The sequence below is a fragment of the Balaenoptera acutorostrata genome, chromosome 13, assembly GCF_949987535.1.
Source record: "Balaenoptera acutorostrata chromosome 13, mBalAcu1.1, whole genome shotgun sequence".
NCBI lineage: Eukaryota > Metazoa > Chordata > Mammalia > Artiodactyla > Balaenopteridae > Balaenoptera > Balaenoptera acutorostrata.
The window spans coordinates 69,092,850-69,113,701 of record NC_080076.1 but is presented as its reverse complement, the minus strand read 5'-3'; the positions used below and the strand labels follow the sequence as shown (position 1 = coordinate 69,113,701).

Sequence of the window (20,852 nt, the reverse complement as noted above, 5' to 3'; positions counted from 1 at the left end):
CTCACCTCCCGTGTTCTCAGATGCCCTGTGTCTTTGAGGTGGGTGCGCTGTGACTGTCCAAGGAAAGGGAATGAAGTGGCTGCCCACTGAGCCCAGTGTGTGGAGAGGTGACACATGATGTATACAGCCAGAGCTCAATAAATGCTCATCTCAAAGCAGAAGTTGCAGTAGGATTTCTCAGGGCAGGTGGAGACAGAATCACTCCAGGAGGAGTGGGGCTTTGTGGGGACCCATTTCCACCACTCCACATGGATTTCCTCAAGGGACTCCCAGCATCCTTTGCTGTCAAGGCCGGGGGTGGTTTGGGGGGGGGGGTCCCAAGCTCCCCAGCTCCTGGGTACAGTGTGAACAGAACTGTGTTCTCAATTTAGGGTTTGCAGATACCCGGGTTTAGTCTGGAGGGATCCCAAGACCCAGGGCTGAGATTAGGTATATGAGGCACTTGACTTGGGTACAGAATTTAAGGGAGTGCCCCAAAGCTCAGCAATCAAGATAAGTACTGTTTTAATGCAAATTTAAAAAAAAAATCAAAACCAATGGGTGAACCTTGAAAGCATTATGCTAAAGGAAAGAAGCTAAAGACCCCGTTTTATGTTATTCCGTTTATATGAAATGTTCGGAAGAGGCAAATCCATAGAGACAAAGTATTGGGTTGGCCATAAAGTTTGTTTGGGTTTTTCCCTAAAATGTTATGAAAAACCAGAACGAACTTTTTGGCCAACCCAATAGATTAGTGGTTTCCAGGGGCTGGGGGGAGGAGGAGTAGGGCGTGTAGCTTGAGTGCGGGGCTTCTCCGTGGGGTGATGAAGATATTCTAAAATTGATCGTGGTGATATTTGCACAACTCTGAATGCACGAAAAACCGTTGAATTGTACATTTTAAATAGGTGAATTTACAATATATGAATTAGAGCTCAGTAAAGCCGTTAGCAGAAAAAAATCTAAATCGATGAAAAAATATCCATGATGAACAATATGCCCACATTTTAAACAAAGACAGGATCAGTATTACTGATTTGTTTCCCTTTTGCCTCAGGCTCTAATACAGCTTAGCATAGTGCCATTATTTATCCTATTTAAAAATGTGATGTTTTGTTCATCATTGTTTTTGGGCATTCGTTTTTAAACATTGCATTAAAATGTTATTGATCTTGATTACTGAGTTGGGGGCACCCCCTTAAATTTTGTGGTCAAGGCCTCATCATCCCGGCCCTGCCAGGCAAACCTCTCGCTCTCCGTTGAGTCGCCAGGCGCTCCCTGGCCACTTTCTCCCTTCCGGCTCCCATTGGACAGATGAGGCCGGTGAGGCCCATGGCAAGAAAGGCTGTGAGTTTGCCTGGCCTGAGGCTAGAGTGGAGTCTCCGTGTCACCTCCTCTGGCCCAGAGCATTTGGCCTCTTGGCCACCTTCTTCCCTCTGTCCTCCGTCTCCTCTCCTTTGAGGTGGTCCCTGGATCCCCCGGCACCTCTCACCTGGCCTCCAGCCCTCACCTTCTAAGCCATCCTACACTAGAAAAAGCCGGGTCCACCCCCAGAGCCCCAACCTCACCAGCACTCACCACTTCCCACTGCCCCCAGGATAACCCCAAGCTTCTTACTTACAGCCTGGGCCCCCGCCAACCTCCTTTCCCCACCCTCTTGCCCCCCATTGCTGACTTCTGTCTCGCAGGTTCGTGTGGAAGCCATATTTATCCAAAAGCTACAGCATCAACCTCAGCCCTCTGTGCTTTCTCACAGTTAAGCCTCCATCTCAGTTAAATCCTCGCCGCAGCCTTGCTAGTGAGAGTTGGTGGACCCATTCTACAGATGAGGAAACTGAGGCCCAGGGAGAGGAGAGGACACCGCTAGGGGCCTGGAGCAGAGGCAGATGTACACCCGGGCCGACTGACCACATACCTGGGACTCTGTCCTCTGCTGGCGACGGAGATGCAGACACCTTGTTCTGCTTCCCCTCAGGGCCCTGTGTGCAGTGTCTGAGGCCAAGGTCACCCCCACTCCGGTCCCTGATATCCTCCACCCACTTCTGACTCGAGTTACTCTCCAAGGTCACGTGCTGGCATGTGAGGCCAGCATGGGTGGACGTCACATGCCCTTCATAATAGTTCTATTGTCTCTGATTTTTATTTATTTATTTTTAAAATTATTTATTTTTTCCCCGTGCCACACGGCATGTAGGATCTTAGTTCCCTGACCAGGGATCGAACCTGGGCCCCCTGCAGTGGAAGCTCAGAGTCTTAACCACTGGACCGCCAGGGAAGTCCCTTTTATTTTTTAAATAAAATCAAAACAACTAAACCACACCCCAGAATATGCCATCGAGCTTTTCCTGGTACACACCCTTCCCATGCTCTTGTTCGATGGTGGAGCGAGGAAATGGGCAGGGAGAGGGAGGAATGGGAGCCCAGGGCCCTCCTGAGGCAGGGGTGCAGCTCCTGGCTCCCCGAGTCACAGTCTTTGATTCCCAGGGGCCCAGGAATCTGGATAGGAAAAAAAATGACATCTTTATTTACACTAATTAGCATCTCCAGGCATCAGTGTAGGTGACAAATGGCAGTCATAGTAGCAGCAGCAGTTGGGCCTTGGTCACCAATAGAAACCATATGTATCTTCATATCATATTTCTGTTGCCGCAGACACCTCTACCCATCACAACACGCAAATGACAGTCGTTATGAGGCCCACCCCTCGATCTGGTTATTCATGGCTTTAATCAAGCCGCGTATAGGTGACAGTATCACAGCGTCTTCATCAGTGTGTTCTTAGCCAGACTCGACTATAAATGGTTTCCTTTTACTCCTACGTAATTGATTCCATTTAAAAACACTCTTCTGGGAAGGGGTCCGTAGGTTTCACCAGATGGCTGACGGGGTCCATGGCAGCGGAAAGCTCAAAGACCCGATTGGGCGTGCGTTCAAGTCCTACCGCTGCCCGGCACCGCCCTGAGAGCATGGGCAGCCGCTTCCCTAGTCTGCATTTCTTATTTGTGCCCTGATCAGAGAGGTGCTTTCTCCCTCCGGGTTGTGGGAGAGTCAGTGATGGTGCTGGGCGCTGCCCTGTGCGGGGTCCGTCCGGCTGACCGTTGGGTGTGGCCCTGGGAGCTCTAGCACCCGGATGTGTACACCCCCTGTCCTGGGGTCCATCCCCCTCTGGGTGGCTTGTCTGTCTGTCCTGTGTCTGTTGCCCTGACACTCCTCACTGGCAGACCTGTGTCTCTCCTAAGAAACGATGTCACTAAGTTCACGCCGTGTGCCAGCCTCACGACAGCCCACCAGGCGGGTGCGCTTTGCACCCTTATTCTGGAGAGGAGGCAAGTAAGGCCCGGAAAGGAGAAGTCGCTGGCTCAAGGTCACACAGCTGGTGGGTGGGTGAGCCCAGACTGTACCTGGGCCTGTCCGGCTCTTGGCCTCCACGCTGGGACCACTGCAGTCCCCGAGCCTGGCCAGTAAATAGCCCTCAAATGCTGAATTCAGTGCCCCACGCAGTGTTTCATAGCTCAGGGGGAGGGGCAGCGCTCGGTAAATGCAGATCCCTGGGCTCCGTCGGGGAACTTCCAAATTAGAATATTTGGGGGCAGGACCCAGGAATCTGCCTTTTAAGAATTTCAGGTGATTCTGATGCACGCAGAGGTTTCGAACCACCTTAAAGGGGAGAAATAACAGGGATACAGTAACAAAGCTCTGAGCGCTGTCTCTCAGTTCATATTAGCATCCACAGACGAGAAAACTGAGGCGCAGAGGAGATAGGTAGCATCGCTCTTTACCTCCCCTGCTCCAGCCAAGGCTGCATTGCTAGTAACCACCAGAACCGGGACTCCAGGCCCAGTGTGTACAGCTCTCACTACAGTGCTCATCCCACCCCCCCACCCCTACTTTTGGAAGCTTCTAGACAGGAATGGAGACAGGTCGCGTGTGTGTGTGTGTGTGTGTGTGTGTGTGTGTGTGTGTGTGTGTGTGTGTGTGTGTGTGTGTTGTGTGGCGTGGGTGCAGGAAGCCCAGGCCTTGCAAGGTCACCCTGGCCCTTTCCTGTTTATACTCTTTATCAGGCAGGGGCCCGTGTGTTCCCGAACAGGAAGCCCAGAGGGAGGGCTGCGCCAGGCGCTGGGGGCAAGGCTGGGACATGGGAGCCAAGAGGCTGAGCTGGTTACTGCCCCGGGTAGCTGCATGACCTTGGACATGCATCACCCCCATCCATGAGTTGGGCAGGGTAGCGGTTTGGGGGTGATGGTTAAAAGCTTGGCTTCTGGCATCAGACAGAGCTGGGTTCCACTTCAGGCTCAGACTGTCCCTATCTGTGTGACCTCGGGCTGCACACTTCACCTCTCTGAGCCTCAGCTTCCGCCTCTGTCAAACGGGGCTAATAAGCATGCCTCTCCTACTCCCCGGGTTGTTAGGGGCAAAATGCACAGCAAAGTGCCAGGCACACACAAGTCTCTCTCTTTAAATCTTTACTTGGCAACAGGCCAGACACCGGATGATTCCGTGTGCGCACGTGCATTTCTTTTTCTAAAAAATATCAAATATTTTCCCGAGTTGCCCATTTTTCTCACCAGAGGCCGGCTGCCTGAGTCCTCCCACTAGTCCTGCCGAGATTGGGCCCAGAACCCGAATATACACCGGCTTCCACGGTCACCCGCGGCATTTGCGTTTTGTGGGTTTGTCCCAGTTCCCCTGGGAGCTCATACAGAGCAGGGGCCTGGCCCACAATGGTCTGAGGGACGCATCGAGGTCGCCGCCTGATTTCGTAAATAGTCTCGGCTGGAACCCAACCATGTGCGTTCCTGGATGTGTTGTTTCTGGCTGCTTTCACGGTGCAGAGGCAGAGTGGGTAGCTGTCACAGACCCTCTGACCCACGGGGCCAAAATCATTGGCTTCCTGGCCCTTCACAGAAGTTTGCCAACCCCGCCTCACCGGGCCACTGGCTTCTTCGTCTTCGGGTTCCTTCCAGTCTTCATCCGCGTGCTGCGATGACAGTGATCATAATATTCAGTCACGTCCGTGCTGGGCACGATGAAGTTATGGAATTCCTCGTGACTCTCTTTGTCCCAAGTGTTACTCCCATTTCTCAGATGGCAACACTGAGGCTTGGAGAGCTGAATTGACGCAGGACACCCAGCCTCTGAGTACAAGAGCCAAGAAGTAACCTCCGCCCTAATCACTCCCCACCCTGAGCTTGTGCCAACAGGGTGCTGAACTGGGCCTCTGTGAGCTTGTGCCAACAGGGTGCTGAACTGGGCCTCTGAGAGGGAGGCAGGGTGGCACGTGGGGGTCCAGCTTTGATCATTTTAGGTCAAAAAAAAATGCAAAGCTTGTCAGGAAAGAGAGATCCTGGATCTAGGAGCATGGGCTATGGAGAGAGAGGAAGATTTGGGTTTTCCTTTTAGCTCCCCCACTTACCAGCTGTGTGGCCTTGGGCAGGTGAACCTACCTCTCTGAGCCCCAGTAAAGAGATGGTTAATAAGGGAGAGTCAGATGGGGTCATGGACAGGGTAGTGAGGACAAAATTCCGTGATATATGTAAAACCCTTAGCTCAGTACCTGGTGCACAGAAAGTGCTTGGCAAGTATGAGCTAATATTTCGAAGGCTGCGCTGCAGCCTGGCTTTTCTTCTTTCCTCTTGAGCCACCCCATGGTGCTTCTTATGCTCAAGCCTCATCCAAAACCTCGGAATTATTCTTTTGCCTCTTCCTCTTGCCCCATTGGATTCTGGCAGGCTCTTCTTGGCTGGCTTCCCTCCGGAGTGGGTTGGAGGTCTCTGATCCCCAGGGATCCTGAAGGGGGAACTCCGGTCTCCCCTACTCTGCTCGGGAGGCTTGGGGCATTGAGGTCGCAGGGCCCAGCCGGGTAGGTGGTCACCATGGTGATGGAATGTTTGGGAGCTGGTTCCCACTGAGAGGGCTTGCAAGGCTGATAGCTGAGCTTGGGCATGTGGCTACCAGGTACCCCTCCAAGGCTCCTCTGCAAGTGCCATGACCTGCCCCCTGAGCTGGCGTCCTGTGCTCCAGCCCCCCACCCCTGCCCCCCAATCTTGGGAACCTCTTGATCTGCCGAGCTTGGAGAAATCATGCAGAATTGGAAAGTTCAAGTGAGTCTGACCCCTTAGGGTATGTCTTCCCCCCCACCGGGGGCATTACACAGTCACAGTCGTGATTATCTGACATGCTGGTTTCCTGGGTCCCCACTAGAACATCATCTCCGTAAGGGCAGAGGCCTTGGTGTGCTGCCCTTGACGTGTTCCAGCATCTACTTCCAAGCATAGTACGTGCTCAGTAAACATTTGGGGAATGAATGAATCTGGCCTAAGGGCATCTTGAAGACTGACCAGCCCCCTCCCCTCCCCTTCCTTCCAGTGGTCATTCAGGGCAGCCCATGGGTCAGTGGGAAGGGAGCGAAGTCCTCTCCCATCCTCTCCTGCTGCCCCCATTTTATGAGCCAGGTGACACGAGACCAAGGATGTTATTGCTAAGTCAGAACCAGATTTGGAAACTGGCTTTCCCTCTTAGTAAGGCACACTTGCTATGTGCCAGGTTCTGTTCTAACATGTTCTAACATTTATACTTCCCAATACTCGTATGAGGCTAGTTCCACATTTACACTGGCCACATTTCTAGTGCCCTGGTGCCCTGGTGAGCCTCCTAGGAGGTATTGTTGTCATCTCCATTTTACAGAAGGAAACTGAGGCTCAGAGAGGTTAAGTGACTTGCCAAGATCACACAGCCAGTAACTGGTGGAGCCAGGATTTGAGCCCAAGCAGTCTGACCCCCTACTATGGCTGGCATACAGTTCAAAAAATACTAGCCATTTTATTATTATATAGATCAAGGTAATATAACAACACCATGTGTTTTTAGGAGAAAAATATTACCACCTACCACCCCTGTGGCATTTTGAGTCTGTTCCCTTCTCATTTTTCGTACATGGGGTTTGTGTTTGCTGGTTGGTTCGGTTGACTTGGTGGTTTCGCTTTTTGGCATAGTCGTGCTTACCCTGCACCCCCATGGGCCTTTGTCATCCGTAAATTGGAGAACCAAGGCTCCCCCTCCCTGCTCCGCCCTGCCATTGAGTTGTCGTGAGGATAAAATGAGGTAGCGGTGTGGAACACCCTTGGTCTGGTGTTAAATATACAGTGGTGCTTAATAAATGCTGATGTTCCTCCTACAAGAAAAGGAGGGCTCAATGACCCCTCCGCATGCCTCTCATGTGTCTTCCAAGTCTGTGTTATCCAATAGAACTTTGTGTGAATGATGGGAATATTCTAGATCAGGGGCCTGAAAACTTTTTCTATAAATGACCAGATAGTAAATATTTCAGGTTTTGCGGAACACGTAGAATTTTTCTTATTGCTGCTGCTTCCCCCTCCCCCTCCCCCACCCTGCCCCGCCCCACGTCCTCTTCCTTCTCTTTCCCTAAAAAAAAATATATAAAAGTCATTCTTAGCTTGCAGGCCTTACCAAACAGGCTGAGGGGTGGATTTCGCCCAAGGGCCATCATGTGCTGACTCCATCCTAAATATGCTCTGCCCAGTATGGTAGCCCCCAGGGGGCCACTGGGCTCTTGAATTGTGACCAGTGCCAATGAGGAGCTGAATTTTAAATTTTATTTAATTTTATTTTATTTATTTTTAATTAATTTTTAAAATTTTATTTTATTTTGGCTGCGTTGGGTCTTCGTTGCTGCACACCGGCTTTCTCTAGTTGCGGCGAGCGCGGGCTACTCTTCGTTGAGGTGCGTGGGCTTCTCACTGCGGTGGCTTCTCTTGTTGTGGAGCATGGGCTCAGTAGTTATGGCTCGCAGGCTCTTGAGTGCAGGCTCAATAGTTGTGGCGCACGGGCTTAGTTGCTCCGCGGCATGTGGGATCTTCCCGAACCAGGGCTCGAACCCGTGTCCCCTGCATTGGCAGGTGGATTCTTAACCACTGCGCCACCAGGGAGGTCCCCGTTTTACTTAATTTAAATTTAAATACTGACCTGTGGCTAATGCATCATGTCGGAGTCTTGGCATCGCGGCTCTGAGTGACTGAAGGCTCTGACAGCCCCGTTTCACCACCCTGAAAGGGGCCGTGGGAGCTGCCCGCCTGGCAGGCCTCTTGAACTCTCTGGCATTTCAAGGGCTGCCTGAGGGCAGCTGGGCCTGAGCCATCTCGTTTCCAGAAAAGCTTCAAGGGCCCTGGTCCCTAATTGTGTTTGTTGTTATTCCAAGAACCAGGCTTCTCTTCACTGGCCACCCATATGCCCTGGGAATGCCAGGCCTGCGTATTCTGTAGCTGCGAGGAGGGGGAGGGGCTGGGGTTAGATATACTAATCCCTGGTATTTCAGGGAGAGGAAAAAAAACTGTATAGCGGCAAGGAGAGAGCGAATAGGAAGGGAGAAAGGACCACAAAAATGGTCCTACGCCCAATGTATTTGCATCATGGCACAAATAAAATAATCGCTGAGATTTTTGAGTATTTGCTATTGTCTTGTTTAAACCTCCCAATAGCCCATTTTACAGCATAGGAAAACCGAGGCTCAGAAGAACAACAATCTACCTAGTCAGGGAATCATCCAACTCCAGAGCTGCATCCTTAAACCACCCCCACCCCACCTCTTGGGCTGGGACAAAGCAAAGGGAAGTTGAGCCTCAGACTCTGTGACTCTGTGAAGAGATTTTTGCTCCCAAGCCTCAATTTTCACATCTGTAAAATGGGAGAAGGCGAGAATTGGACTAAAAATCTGCCACCCACCCCCTCCCCCAGTAAATGGTAAGGACATAGTAGTGACATGTACACCAGGATCCCCTTGGTTCCACATCAGCCAGGCTTCATGCCAGACCCTATGAATTCACGGCCCATTCCTTTAATGCAGTGGTTAAGAGCTTGGCGTCAGAGTCTCACAGATGTGGATGGCAATCCTGGTTCCCCGGGTCAGTTGCTCTTCCTCTTGGTGTCATTTCCTCACCTGTAAAATTGGGAGTATCGTACCTTCCTCGTTGGGGGATTAAATGGCACAAGGCACTCACAGCAGGCATTTGGTCAGTGTTAGGTGGCAGCGGCGGCACGGCATTGTCCAACTCCAGGGGGCGCCATATTTGTCATAGGCTGGGTACGCAGTGCACTTGGGCAGTGCACAGCCTGTTCGACCATACCCAGCAGTTCCAGATGGTGATTAGTGGTACAGTGGTGGTGGTTGTTGCCTCTTGTTATATTTACTTTTCCTGAAGTCCAAGGTCCCTGGGCCAGGAAGAAGGGAGAGCCCGGTTGTAAGAGACCCATTACTTCCTAAGGCAGCAGTGCCTTAGCTCAGATTCTCAGCTCACACCCCTCTGCCTGAGAAGTGGGCCAGTTCACTCCCTAGCTGAATCAGTGAATTTAGACCCCAGCTTCAACATCTTGGGCTGAGGTGGCCTGTCCCTGCCTTGCCGCTCGTCCCCCAGAGTCACTGCCGGGCACCCTTGGGAAGCCCAGCATCCCCTTCTGCCCCTCCGAGGGGGCCCAGCCCCTCTCCATAGCACCCACCCCTAATGCACCTAATGCAGCGTCTCTTCTGCCTCTGCAGGGCTCAACCCGCGGAGAGTCTTAGCAAGCAGCCACGAGGGCTAGATCCCAGGGATGAGAATGTCCAGGGGAGGTAAGTGCTTCCCGAAGGTCCCCCAGAGACCCGGCTCCTCCAGGGACAGCCCCCAGCCTCCTGATTGGGCAGCCAAGCAAAATCCCCCAGGCAGCTCTCTCCTCTGTTAGAAATCCGGTGCCAGACAAAGCTGGATCCCAGCAGCGTGGAGAGGGCAGGCCTCTGCTCTTCCTCATCCCTTAGGAAAATGATTCTCCTGGTGATGGGAGAAGGCTGAGTCCCAGAGCAGGCAGGACTTACCCGGCATTAGTGAGCAGATTCAAGGCACGGCCAGGATCAAACCCTCTGCGTGCCACCTTCCAGCGTCAGTGTTCTTGGTGTGCTTGCTTTGCGCTTCACACAAAAGCTCCCTGAACCTCATAATAGCTCCCTGAGAAAAGGTTCTTATCATCCCCCCTTTTTTGGAGGAGGAAACAGAAGCTCAGAGAGGCGAAGTCCGTTGTCCGGCTCTCCAGCTGGCAAGTGGCAGGGGCTGGGTTTGAACCTGGGGCCGTGAGACTCCAAGTCTGAGGGTCTTAGCCACCATCCTCACTGCCAGGATGCCGGGACACCTCCCTCCACAGCGTCCAGCAGGGTGGTGGGGACGGAGGGCAGGCCGGAGCCCCTGGGCTGGGCCGTCTGGCCCTCCCTGGAGTGGGCGGAGTCTCTGGTTCCGCGTCCCGAGCCACCTTCTGCTCCCTCGGCTCCCAGCTGCTCTCCCTCCGCCAAGCGGCCCTGCGTTGCTTCTCAAGCCATCCTCCTGGTCTGTGCCGTCTCCTGCTCACGGCTGACTTGCCCGCTTTGAGCTGTTTGCTCCCGGCGACTGAGATGAGCCCTTCGCTGGGTCCTGTCCAAGGACAGTGGACAGTTCAGCCTCAGCCTGGCCTGACCCAGGCCTGCCACTCCAGCCATGCCATCCATCTCGGGCAAGTTGCCTCTTCCCTCGGAGCTGCTTGCTGGGCAGGAGGCGTCCCTACCCCGGAGGTGGCGGAGAGCATCCCGCTACGTGAGGCATGGAATAAGCTTTAGCAGAGGATGTGCTCTGTAAATGTAAAACACACAACTCAGTGCTTTGTTTTGAAGTGCTGTAGCCAGATGAATGCTCAGTATTAAGCAAAACTCATGAGTTGATAACATTTTTAAAAATTCTGTCTATCCCTTCTTCCAGGCCTTTTCCCCTGGTATTTAGTATCCAAATCACTTCCAACCCCAAACAGAAGCTCGAAGAGTACGTACACACACACACACACACACACACACACACACACACAGGGGCAGGCACACTGTGTCTATCCTTTTTGGAAACCACTTTCCCAAATTATCCCCTTTTCTCACTTTCTCTGCATCCCCCATCGCCATCTGTTCCCCAAAGCTTCAGTCTCTCACTCCCCACCAAGTGTCAGGAAGAAAGGGTGATTGTACTAATTCAAGCTAAAGTGTGATTGACAGTCCCCCAGGGTTTTGACGCTGAAATAATAATCATTGGCAGAATTCTACTCTCAGGTCTAAGGGGAGAATTTCAGTGAGCATTTAAAGAAGCCAAGGGCTCCATAGAGGGATTTCTGAGGGACTTTGTGTCCTGTCCAGCCTGCCTCCCCCCTGAAAGTAGCCCTGGAATTAGATTTCCCCATCCCAGACATGAATCCATTGTACACATGAACTGCCAACAGTTTCAGCAGTATATGATAGGCTCAGGTTTCTGGGGAGAGGGTCCCCAGCTATTTTCTGATGCTCAGAGAAGCCAGCAACCCCCGGATGAGACTCATCTTTGCTTTGTCAGTTGCTTCTAGAACCCTCACAGCAGCCTTTGAGGTCAGTGGACCCACCCCTCTTTGCAGCTGAGGAAACTGTGGCTTAGATGGAGGAAGTGACTCTCCCAAAGATACATGGCCAGGAAATGCCAGGGCCTCTTAGCAGTTTCGACCTCAGGCCCCGAGGCTGTGTGCTTCTTCAGCTTTGATGTTTATTTTCCACTTGCTATGGCCTGAGGGGCCCCAGGCAGCCCAGGCCCTTGTGGGTGGATTGGTCCAGCTGCCAACCGGGTCCTTTAGTGGTTTCGGCTGAACCTCCCATCCAAAGAAGAAAGCCGCCTCCCACTCATTACCTTCCAGACCCTGTCCCATATCGCCAAGCCACCTGAAGCCCCCATCATGCTGGGCTCTTTCCTGCCTGTGACTTTGCACTGGCTGTTCCCTTTGCCAGGAACTCCCTTCTCTCTCTTCTCCACCTGGCTGTTCAAAACTCTTCCCTGTCCACTGCTCAGAACTCAGCATAAGGGCTACCTTCTACAGGAAGCCTTCCCTCACCTACACAAGTCGAACCTGTCACCCCCTCCCTAGTGTGGGTCCACAGTATGAGTAGACTCGGGGGGCTGAGGCTGTGTCTCTTAACTCCATAGCCCAACTCCCGCACACAGTAGGAACTCATGAAATGTTGGGGTAAATGAATAACCAGTCAGTGATCATGGCTAATATTCTTTCAAATGCTCCCTATGTGCCGGGCACATTCTTAAGTTCTTAAAGGGGGTCATTTAATGTTCATAATAGCCCTTTGAGGTGGACACTCTTAGACGCATTTTACAGATGAGGCTCAGAGAAGTGAAGTCTGTTGCCCAAGCTCACACAGCCACACAGGAAGTGGCAGAGCTGGGATTTGAACCCAGGTCTATCTGACTCCTTGAATGCCCAGAGACCTCAAGCCCTCACTTGGATTCTAGAAAGAGGTGAGAGAGGAAACGAAGGTTCTGAAACACAGCAGAGGTGAGGCAGAGAAGGGCTGGGTGGTCAGAGGTGGGCTGTCTGTCCAGCATCTGAGTCTGCACCTTTTGCGTTGGGCTGAGGTTGCATAATCAAAGGGCCTCGAGGGTAAACTGGGGAGGACAGATCTGACATTTGAGTGACTCGAGAAGGGGTGGCTGGGCTGGGTGGACCCCTACTTTTTGAAACCAGCCCCTACCTAAAGAATTGGCATTGAGGTCTCATCATCCGTATTAGTGACATTTGGGAGGGGTGAGGAGCTAGGCTCAGGGTCATAATTCATTTCCTAAGTCATCCCCTCCCCCTGTTCACACGTCACCCCCCCAGTCTAGGCATCCCCAAGTCTCCCCAGGACACGGGCAGGAGCCTCCTGACTGACCTCCCCGCCCCCATTCCCACCCCTGCAGGCCCTCTCCCCAGGGGCTGCCCTTAGAGTCAGTCCAGCTCCTTCCCCATCCCCTGAGGACATGCCTGGCAGCTGCGCCCCATCTTCCCCTTCCCTCCCCTCCAGCCCCAGAAGCCTCCTCTCAGGTTCTTGAACACGCCAAACCCTCTCCCATCTCGGGGTTTTGCACCCTCCGTTCCCTCTGCCTGGAGCACCTTTTCCACACATTTTCACACCGCCAGCTCCCTCTCATCCAGGTCTCAGCTTGGACGTCACCTCCTCCAAGAAGTCCTCCTTAACCTCCCTCTTCCTTCCCCTTCTTGATCTCTCTCATGGTGTCCAGCTTATTTCTTCGCAAGCCGTTATCACGGTCTGGCGGTAGCTTGTGTACCGTCCACATCCCCGACTCGGTTGTAAGCTCCTTGAGGCCAGAGGCCTGGCTGTCTCGCCCACTGTCCTGTCTCCAGCCTCGAGCAGGTGCCTGACACCTTTTATTGCTTCTGAGTGAAGACTGAATGAATGGACGGCAATTCTGGAAGAAGCCCAGACCAGGATATTTTGCACCTTCTGCAAAGCCTCTCCTGCAGAGGCAGACTGTGGTCACTCAGAGCAGACACGGAGCCGGCTGATGGGCCTGCTGGCCTGGGTCAAAATCACGGACCCTGGCCTGGCTCCTTTCCAGCTGGACAGCTGTGAACAGTCCCTCTGTGCCTTGCTTTCCTGCTCGCTGTACCATAATCATTTCCTAGTACTTACTCTGTGCCAGGCCCCGCTCATTGGACCCAAGCACGTTCTGTAAATATTTGTTAAGCATCTACTAGGGGCCAGGCACTGTGCTAGGAGCTGGGGAGACAGCCGTGAACAAAACAGGCAAAACCCGTCTTTATCAAACGAGTGTGCTGCTGAAATCTGATGTTCTAGTGCTTTATTATTTTCACATTTTAAAGAATTTCACATAAATGTATTTCAAGAAAGTCCATTTTTGAAAGAATTATTACTCTTTCCATTTATCAGTTGGGGAAACTGAGGCATTGAGTGGTTAAGGAACTGGGCAAGATCTCACAGCTAGGAAGTAGCCAGGAGGCATTTGAACCCAGGCCATCGGGCCCCCTGAGGTAATACTAGCAGCTACGCTTAGGGTTGTTGGAGGATCTCATGAGTTAAGATGGATGCAGTGCCCCGCAGCGTTCTGCTCTGAATGTCAGCACCCTCATACTTGCCGCTCTTGGGGTCTGGATGGTAAAGCGCCTGCGGCCCACAGGCCTCCCTGACCGCCCGTGTCCCTCTCTCTCCCCAGATGTGAGCCCGGCGGGGCTCCCGCCCACCTGTCGCTGAAGCGCGCCCCCCGCCCCAGGCCCAGCATGCGCCTGTCGGTGCGGAGGGCACTGCTGGCAGCCGGCTTCGCCCTGACCCTGGTGCTGGCGGTCCAGCTGGGGCAGCAGGTGCTGGAGTGCCGGGCGGCGCTGGGCCCCCGGCGGGCCATGCGGCCGGAGCAGGAGGACCTGGTGATGGTGGGCACGGACCACGTGGAGTACCGCTACGGCAAGGCCATGCCGCTCATCTTCGTGGGGGGCGTGCCCCGGAGCGGCACCACGCTCATGCGTGCGATGCTGGACGCCCACCCCGAGGTGCGCTGCGGGGAGGAGACCCGCATCATCCCCCGCGTGCTGGCCATGCGCCAGGCCTGGTCCAAGTCGGGCCGGGAGAAGCTGCGGCTGGACGAGGCGGGTGTGACAGACGAGGTGCTAGACGCCGCCATGCAGGCCTTCATCCTGGAGGTGATCGCCAAGCACGGAGAGCCGGCCCGCATCCTCTGCAACAAAGACCCCTTCACGCTCAAGTCCTCTGTCTACCTGTCGCGCCTGTTCCCCAACTCCAAGTTCCTGCTGATGGTGCGGGACGGCCGGGCCTCCGTACACTCCATGATCACCCGCAAGGTCACCATTGCCGGCTTCGACCTCAGCAGCTACCGTGACTGCCTTGCCAAGTGGAACAAGGCCATTGAGGTGATGTACGCCCAGTGCATGGAGGTGGGCAAGGACAAGTGCCTGCCCGTGTACTACGAGCAGCTGGTGCTGCACCCCCGGCGCTCCCTCAAGCTCATCCTCGACTTCCTCGGCATCGCCTGGAGCGACGCCGTCCTGCACCATGAGGACCTCATCGGCAAGCCCGGCGGCGTCTCCCTGTCCAAGTGAGTGGAGCCCCCGCCTTCCGCTCAGACCCCTGGTCCTGGAATCAGAAGCGCTCAGTGGGAAGGTCGGCTCTGCCCCTCCAAGCTGTGTGGCGTTGGGCGAGTCACTGTGCCTCTCTGAGCCTCCTCTGTTGTACTGGAGAAGATCTGGGAAGAGAGTGGTTAAGAGCACAGCCTTGAACCAGATCTCCCACCTCATAGCTCTGTGGCATTGAATAAGTCGCTGTACCTCTCTGAACTTCGGCTTTATTATCCAAAAAATGGGGCAGTCACTCCTCTCCAAACTGTGAATATGCTTTTGAGCTGTAGCAGGTAAAGGTTAAGAGTATAGTTTCTGGAACCAGGCTGTCTGGGTTTGAATCCCAGGTCTGCCACTTTTTAGCTGTGTCACCTTGAGCCAAGTAATTCTCTCTATCTGTGCTTCCATTTCCTCATCTGTAGCATAGGGATAGAATCTACCTATGTTCACGTGTGAACATCAAATGGGTTAATACACATTAGGTGGTTTATTCCCGTTATCATCGTTTCAGTGTTGATCTTGCTTTTATTGGAATACTCATCAGGCTCACCTTCACTCTCATTTATTGAGTGTCTGCTGTGTGGCCAGCACTGAGTGAAGCCACAAACAATCATTATTCCTTTAATCCCCACAGCCACCTAGAACATAGGAACTGCTCTTATCCCCATTTTACAGATGGAGAAACTGAGTCTCAGGAAAGTTACTCGCCTAAGGCCACACAGCTAGCAAAGTGTGGTGCCAGGATTTGAATGCAGGTCTGTTGGACTCCAGTGCCTGTGTTCTCAAGCTCTCCGTGGCTGGGACCCATCCTCCCTCTCTTTCTGTCCCTTGCTGTCTGCCTTCCTCCTTTGAGGAGGCTGTCCCTTTCCTGAGACAGTGCAGGACCAGAGTGTGCCATCCCCGTGTCTCCATCCTGGTCAGTTGCAAGCATCCTTAACAGCCCAGTGGAAGGGCGGTCCTTCCTGGGACAGCGCCTCCCATTTCTTTCATGGCTGGACCCTCCCAGGCTCTGCCCCCAAGAGCTCCTGATCCCTGAGCAGAGCGGGGGGCTCTCAGCAGCTCCTGGCAGCGAAGTGCCCATGGGCTGGGTACCCCCACCAGTTGGTGCTGGAGCTGGGATTTTTGTAAATCATCATGACAAGACATCAGATGACCAAAGGAATACATCCTAATTGCAGGAAATTGGGAAAATACATAAAACAGGAAAGAAAAACCACCCACAGTCCCAACACCCAGATTTTGATTTGTTGCTTGCTGGTCCTTGATCAGGGTATATTGATAAAACTGGGGTCCTGCTGGTCATGTTCCTGTGTAACCTTTCTTCACCTTGTATTTGGGACACTTGCCCATGGCCCCCAGCACTCTGCAGTGACATCGTTTTGAATGGCTGCATAATATTCCACTACACGATCACCATATTCTATTTAACATCTATTTTTGGACACTTTAGTTATTGACTCATATCAAGCCTGGCTCCTATCCAAGTTCTGGGATGTATCTATGTGATTTCTGTCCTGTGAAGTCCTGGAGACACAAGGGTTGTGGCAAAGGCCAGGCACATGTTTGATTGTGTCTGGTATGTTCACTGTAAACATCTTTGCAGCAAGCATTTTGTTATGAAAGATGAAGTAACTGGTTGATTGACAGTTCTGGTTTCATTACTCTAGGAAATGATAACGTATCAGTTTCTACGAATACTTCAGTGAGCACAGTTACCCCTCCCACCTGTCAAAACCAGAAGGGTACTGAGCTGTGGTTCATAGGAAGGGGACAGCTGCTAATTCTCACCAGCCTTTGAGAGCATTAATGATGATTCTTTAGCTAATTTAGATACACTTACTTTCTCTCTCCTGCCATCTTTACCAGATTTATCACACAGTATTAGACATTGGAGGCCATGTTCATAGCAGCACTACTCACAATAGCCAAGACATGGAAGCAGCCAAAGTGTCCATCGACAGATGAATGGATAAAGAAGATGTGGTGTATATACAATAGAATATTACTCAGCCATAAAAAAGAATGAAATAATGCCATTTGCAGCCACATGGTTGGACCTAGAGATTATCATACTAAGTGAAGTAAGTCAGACAGAGAAAGGCAAATACTGTATGATATCACTTATATGTGGAATCTAAAATATGACACAGATGAACTTAATTCATGAAAAAGAAACAAACTCACAGATGTAGAAAACAAACTTATGATTACCAAAGGGGATAGGGTGTAGGGGAGGGATGGATTGGGAGTTTTGGATTAATAGATACACACTACTGTATATAAAATAGGTAAACAACAAGGACCTACAGCATAGCACAGGTAACTATATTCAATATCCTGTAATAACCATAATGGAAAAGAATATGAAAAAGAATACACACACACACACACGTATGTATAACTGAATCACTTTGCTGTACACCAGAAACTAACACAACATTGTAAATCAACTATACTTCAATTTAAAAAAAAAAAGAGGCAAAAGAAGAATCAAGCTCCTCCTATCCCCTCAAAAATGAATGGTTATTTGATTCCTGATGTGTCTTGAAAACGGTGAAAATTCTAACAGAATCTGGCTTAGATTAGCTCACCGAAGGATTTGCAGAAACTGATATGTTATCATTTTCTCGTGTAATGTAGCTGTCCACCAGTGATTTTATCCTTTATGGCAGAATGGCCTATGGCCAATTGTGGGGTGAAACTGCTTGCAGCAAAGTTGTTTATGGTGAAAATACCTAGAACCGTATTGTGATTTTTGACACACTGGCTAGAGTTGAGATTTAAATCCGGGTCTGCAGACTCCAGATCTGTGCCCTCCCCACCAGTCCACACCCTTTCCCCTCCCCAGTTCCCCTCGCCCCCCTTCCCATCTTTCTTCTGCTCCATCTGTTTGCTTCTGTTCTTCGTTCCCAAGTTATCGCTTAGTTGGGATGGAAGCATCTAGAAATAGGTCCTCGATCCTAGGAGTTCCCCACCCTCTATCCTATAAAGCCTCTGAACTATAATTGGTAAGATCGTCATGATTCACACAGCTTGGTAACCCTGTTATATGGGAGAGCAAGGAAGCACATATAAGATGGTGACTGTTTCATCCTAACAGCAAAATGAAAACAACCTAAATGTCCATCTTTAGGGGAATGGAAAAAGAATGAGGTATTGAGAGAGTGGGAAAAAAAAAAAACCCACCTACAAACCAGTACTATGTATAGCATATAATTTCTGTTTTTAAATCTGCAAGCAAAACCAGAGATTTTCAGTGTGTATATGTGTGGGAGAGAGAGAGAAAGAGAGAGAGAGAGCTAACACTGAGACCTTAAAATGTACCAGATACTCTTTTATTATTAACTCATTTACTCCCCAGAACAGCCCCGTGAGGTAAGTACTATTATGATTCCCATTTTACAGGTGAGGACACTGAGGCTTAGAGGTTTAGTCAGTCTCCCAAGGCCACACAGCCGGTGTTGATACAGCTGGCATCTGCACCCAGGCAGTCTGGCCCCTGAGTCTGCACTTAGCCACTCTATTTTTAAATGCACAGAAAACAGATTGATAGGGTACGCTTCAGAATGCTACAGTCAGGTCCCTGTAGGGAGCTAAAGGACTCGGAGTGGTGACCCCAGGGGCTATTCGCCTTACCATTTGTGTCTTAGAATTACTTCTGAAGAACAAAATGTCCATCTTAGTCATATAAATAAAAAGTAATTTTAAAAAAGTCAGAGAGGTCAAAGAAGCAGAATTTCAGCACCACTGAAGTGGTGTGCACTGTCTAGCCCTTTCTCCCAGCTTCCCACCCTGGGCTTTTATCCCCATTGTACAGAGCAGGTATGATGAGGCCATATGACTTGCCTGCATTCTTATACTTGATAAGAGCCAAGCGGGCCCTGGGGACCAGTCCCCACACCTTTCCTGCTGCCCCAGAGTCCCTGAGCAGGGAGCCCGCCTGAGCACCACCTGGGTCTGCCCGTGCCCCATCCAGCCTGTCCTCTCTCCCCAGGATCGAGCGATCCACAGACCAGGTCATCAAGCCCGTGAACCTGGAAGCTCTCTCCAAGTGGACTGGCCACATACCTGGGGATGTGTTGAGGGACATGGCCCAGATCGCCCCCATGCTGGCTCGGCTCGGCTATGACCCCTATGCAAACCCGCCCAACTACGGCAACCCCGATCCCATCGTCATCAACAACACACACCGGGTGAGTGCACGTGCACACAGGGAGATGCGTGCTCAGGCTGCGGTGGGGGTGGAGGCTCCAGCTACCCCAGAAAACACTTAGTTTCTTGATTCCTATGCAGCTGATTTGTTTCTGTCTCAGGGACGCGGTGATTCGTACGGCTGCTTGTATTTCCATTTTTGCTTGGGCCACAAGGAAGCTCGAAACCAACTGGTAGCCTGCCTCTCACACTGTATAGCATCTCATGGCAGGCCCATCTGTGCGCTGATTCCATCCTATGTCTCTACTTTGATTTACCTTTTTCCCCCTGCTTTCCTGGCTGTTCGTTCGTCTGTTTGTAAAGCACTTCAAGTCTCTGTTGAGACTGGGTGTGAATAAATCAACGATTGGTCCCTTTATTGCCCCCATAAGGTTTAATTTTAAATTTTCTTTATTTTTGGCCCTGCCTCGAGGCATGCGGGATCTTAATTCCCCAACCAGGGATCGAAACCATGCACCCTGCAGGGGAAGCACAGAGTCTTAACCACTGGACCGCCAGGGAAGTCCCTGCGGTAAACATAAGGTTTAATGTTCACTTCTCAGACAAATGTAAGTTTAGGGTGGTTTAAATTACTTTTGAAGTTCTCCGTAGTGTAGGTGGTCAAGGGGAAATGACTTTGAGAAGATGATTTTGGAGCATAGAAGTAGGCTAATGCTGGGTGGAACAGTTAACAAGTCGATATTATTTACATGTCACTGTCACAGCTTCTTCTTTACTCTGGTTGCTGTGTTCTGACTTCCTCAGAGACACTAAGTTAATGAAAATATCTGAAAATGGGACCCAGGCCTGAGGAAGAGCCCTCCTACCCCTTATGTCATTGAGAGCCAGAGTTTTAATTTAAGCTGAGTTCGGCATTTCTTTTTTTCTTTCTTTTTTTTTAAATTAATTCTAAAGTCCTCTGATTCTACTTTCAGAGAACTACTTTGTGTTTGGTCTGTTGAACTAGAGAAGAAAGGACACACATCTTAAATTTATTTATTTTTGGCTGCATTGGGTCTTCATTGCTGCGCGCGGGCTTTCTCTAGTTATGAGAAGGGGCTACTCTTCTTGTGGTACGCGGGCTTCTCTTGTTGGCTTGTTTTGTTGCGGAGCATGGGCTTCAGTAGTTGTGGCATGCAGGCTGTAGAGCGCAGGCTCAGTAGTTGTGGCGCACGGGCTTGGTTGCTCTGTGGCATGTGGGATCTTCCCGGACCAGGGCTTGAACCCGTGTCCCCTGCACTGGCAGGCGGATTCTTTACCACTGCACCACCAGGGAAGCCCGAGTTTGGCATTTCTGAGCACATGCTGATTTTAGAAAGTAAACAGTTCTTTTTTTTCTTTCTCTTTTTTTTATTGCCTTATAACTGACGTATTATATTATTGTAGTTTCAGGTGTACAACAGAATGACTTGATATTTGTGCACATGGCAAAACGATCACCACAATTTGAGTCTAGTTACCCACTGTCTGTCACCGTACACATTTACAACATATGCAGTACAATATTACCGACTATAATCACCATGCTGTACATTACATCCCTGTGGCTTATTTATTTTATATTATCTTGACCCCCTTCACCCATTTCACCTCCCCCCCTCCCAACCCAACAATTCTTGTACTGAATCAGAAAGGGAGAGAGTCATTCCTCTTTATTCTCCTTTAATTCTTCAGTGGACTCAAGGAGAAAGACTCCATTTGATGCCAACAAGTCCTTAACACGTGTAAGC

The 20,852-nt window shown here is 51.2% G+C and overlaps 1 protein-coding gene and 1 long non-coding RNA gene across 4 annotated transcripts in view; one reads left to right on the top strand and one right to left on the bottom strand.

The window, feature by feature from the left end:
• Nucleotides 1–20,852, top strand: part of TPST2 (tyrosylprotein sulfotransferase 2) — a 56,638-nt gene that overhangs the window by 26,396 nt on the left and 9,390 nt on the right. For 2 of the 3 annotated variants that reach the window (XM_057526084.1, XM_057526083.1), the window contains exons 2-3: nucleotides 14,019–14,912; nucleotides 18,926–19,124. In XM_057526084.1, the coding sequence (XP_057382067.1) occupies nucleotides 14,083–14,912; nucleotides 18,926–19,124 (1,029 nt within the window). In that variant the 5' untranslated portion in view covers nucleotides 14,019–14,082. Of the gene's footprint in view, nucleotides 1–9,529; nucleotides 9,602–14,018; nucleotides 14,913–18,925; nucleotides 19,125–20,852 lie in introns of all 3 variants that reach the window. The other variant, XM_057526085.1, reaches the window with a different exon arrangement.
• On the bottom strand, nucleotides 7,652–10,371 carry LOC103003492 (uncharacterized). Its single transcript, XR_009004979.1, has 3 exons — nucleotides 9,842–10,371; nucleotides 8,933–9,204; nucleotides 7,652–8,258 (listed from the first exon to the last, which is right to left on the bottom strand). It is a non-coding gene; the product is annotated as an uncharacterized LOC103003492 (long non-coding RNA).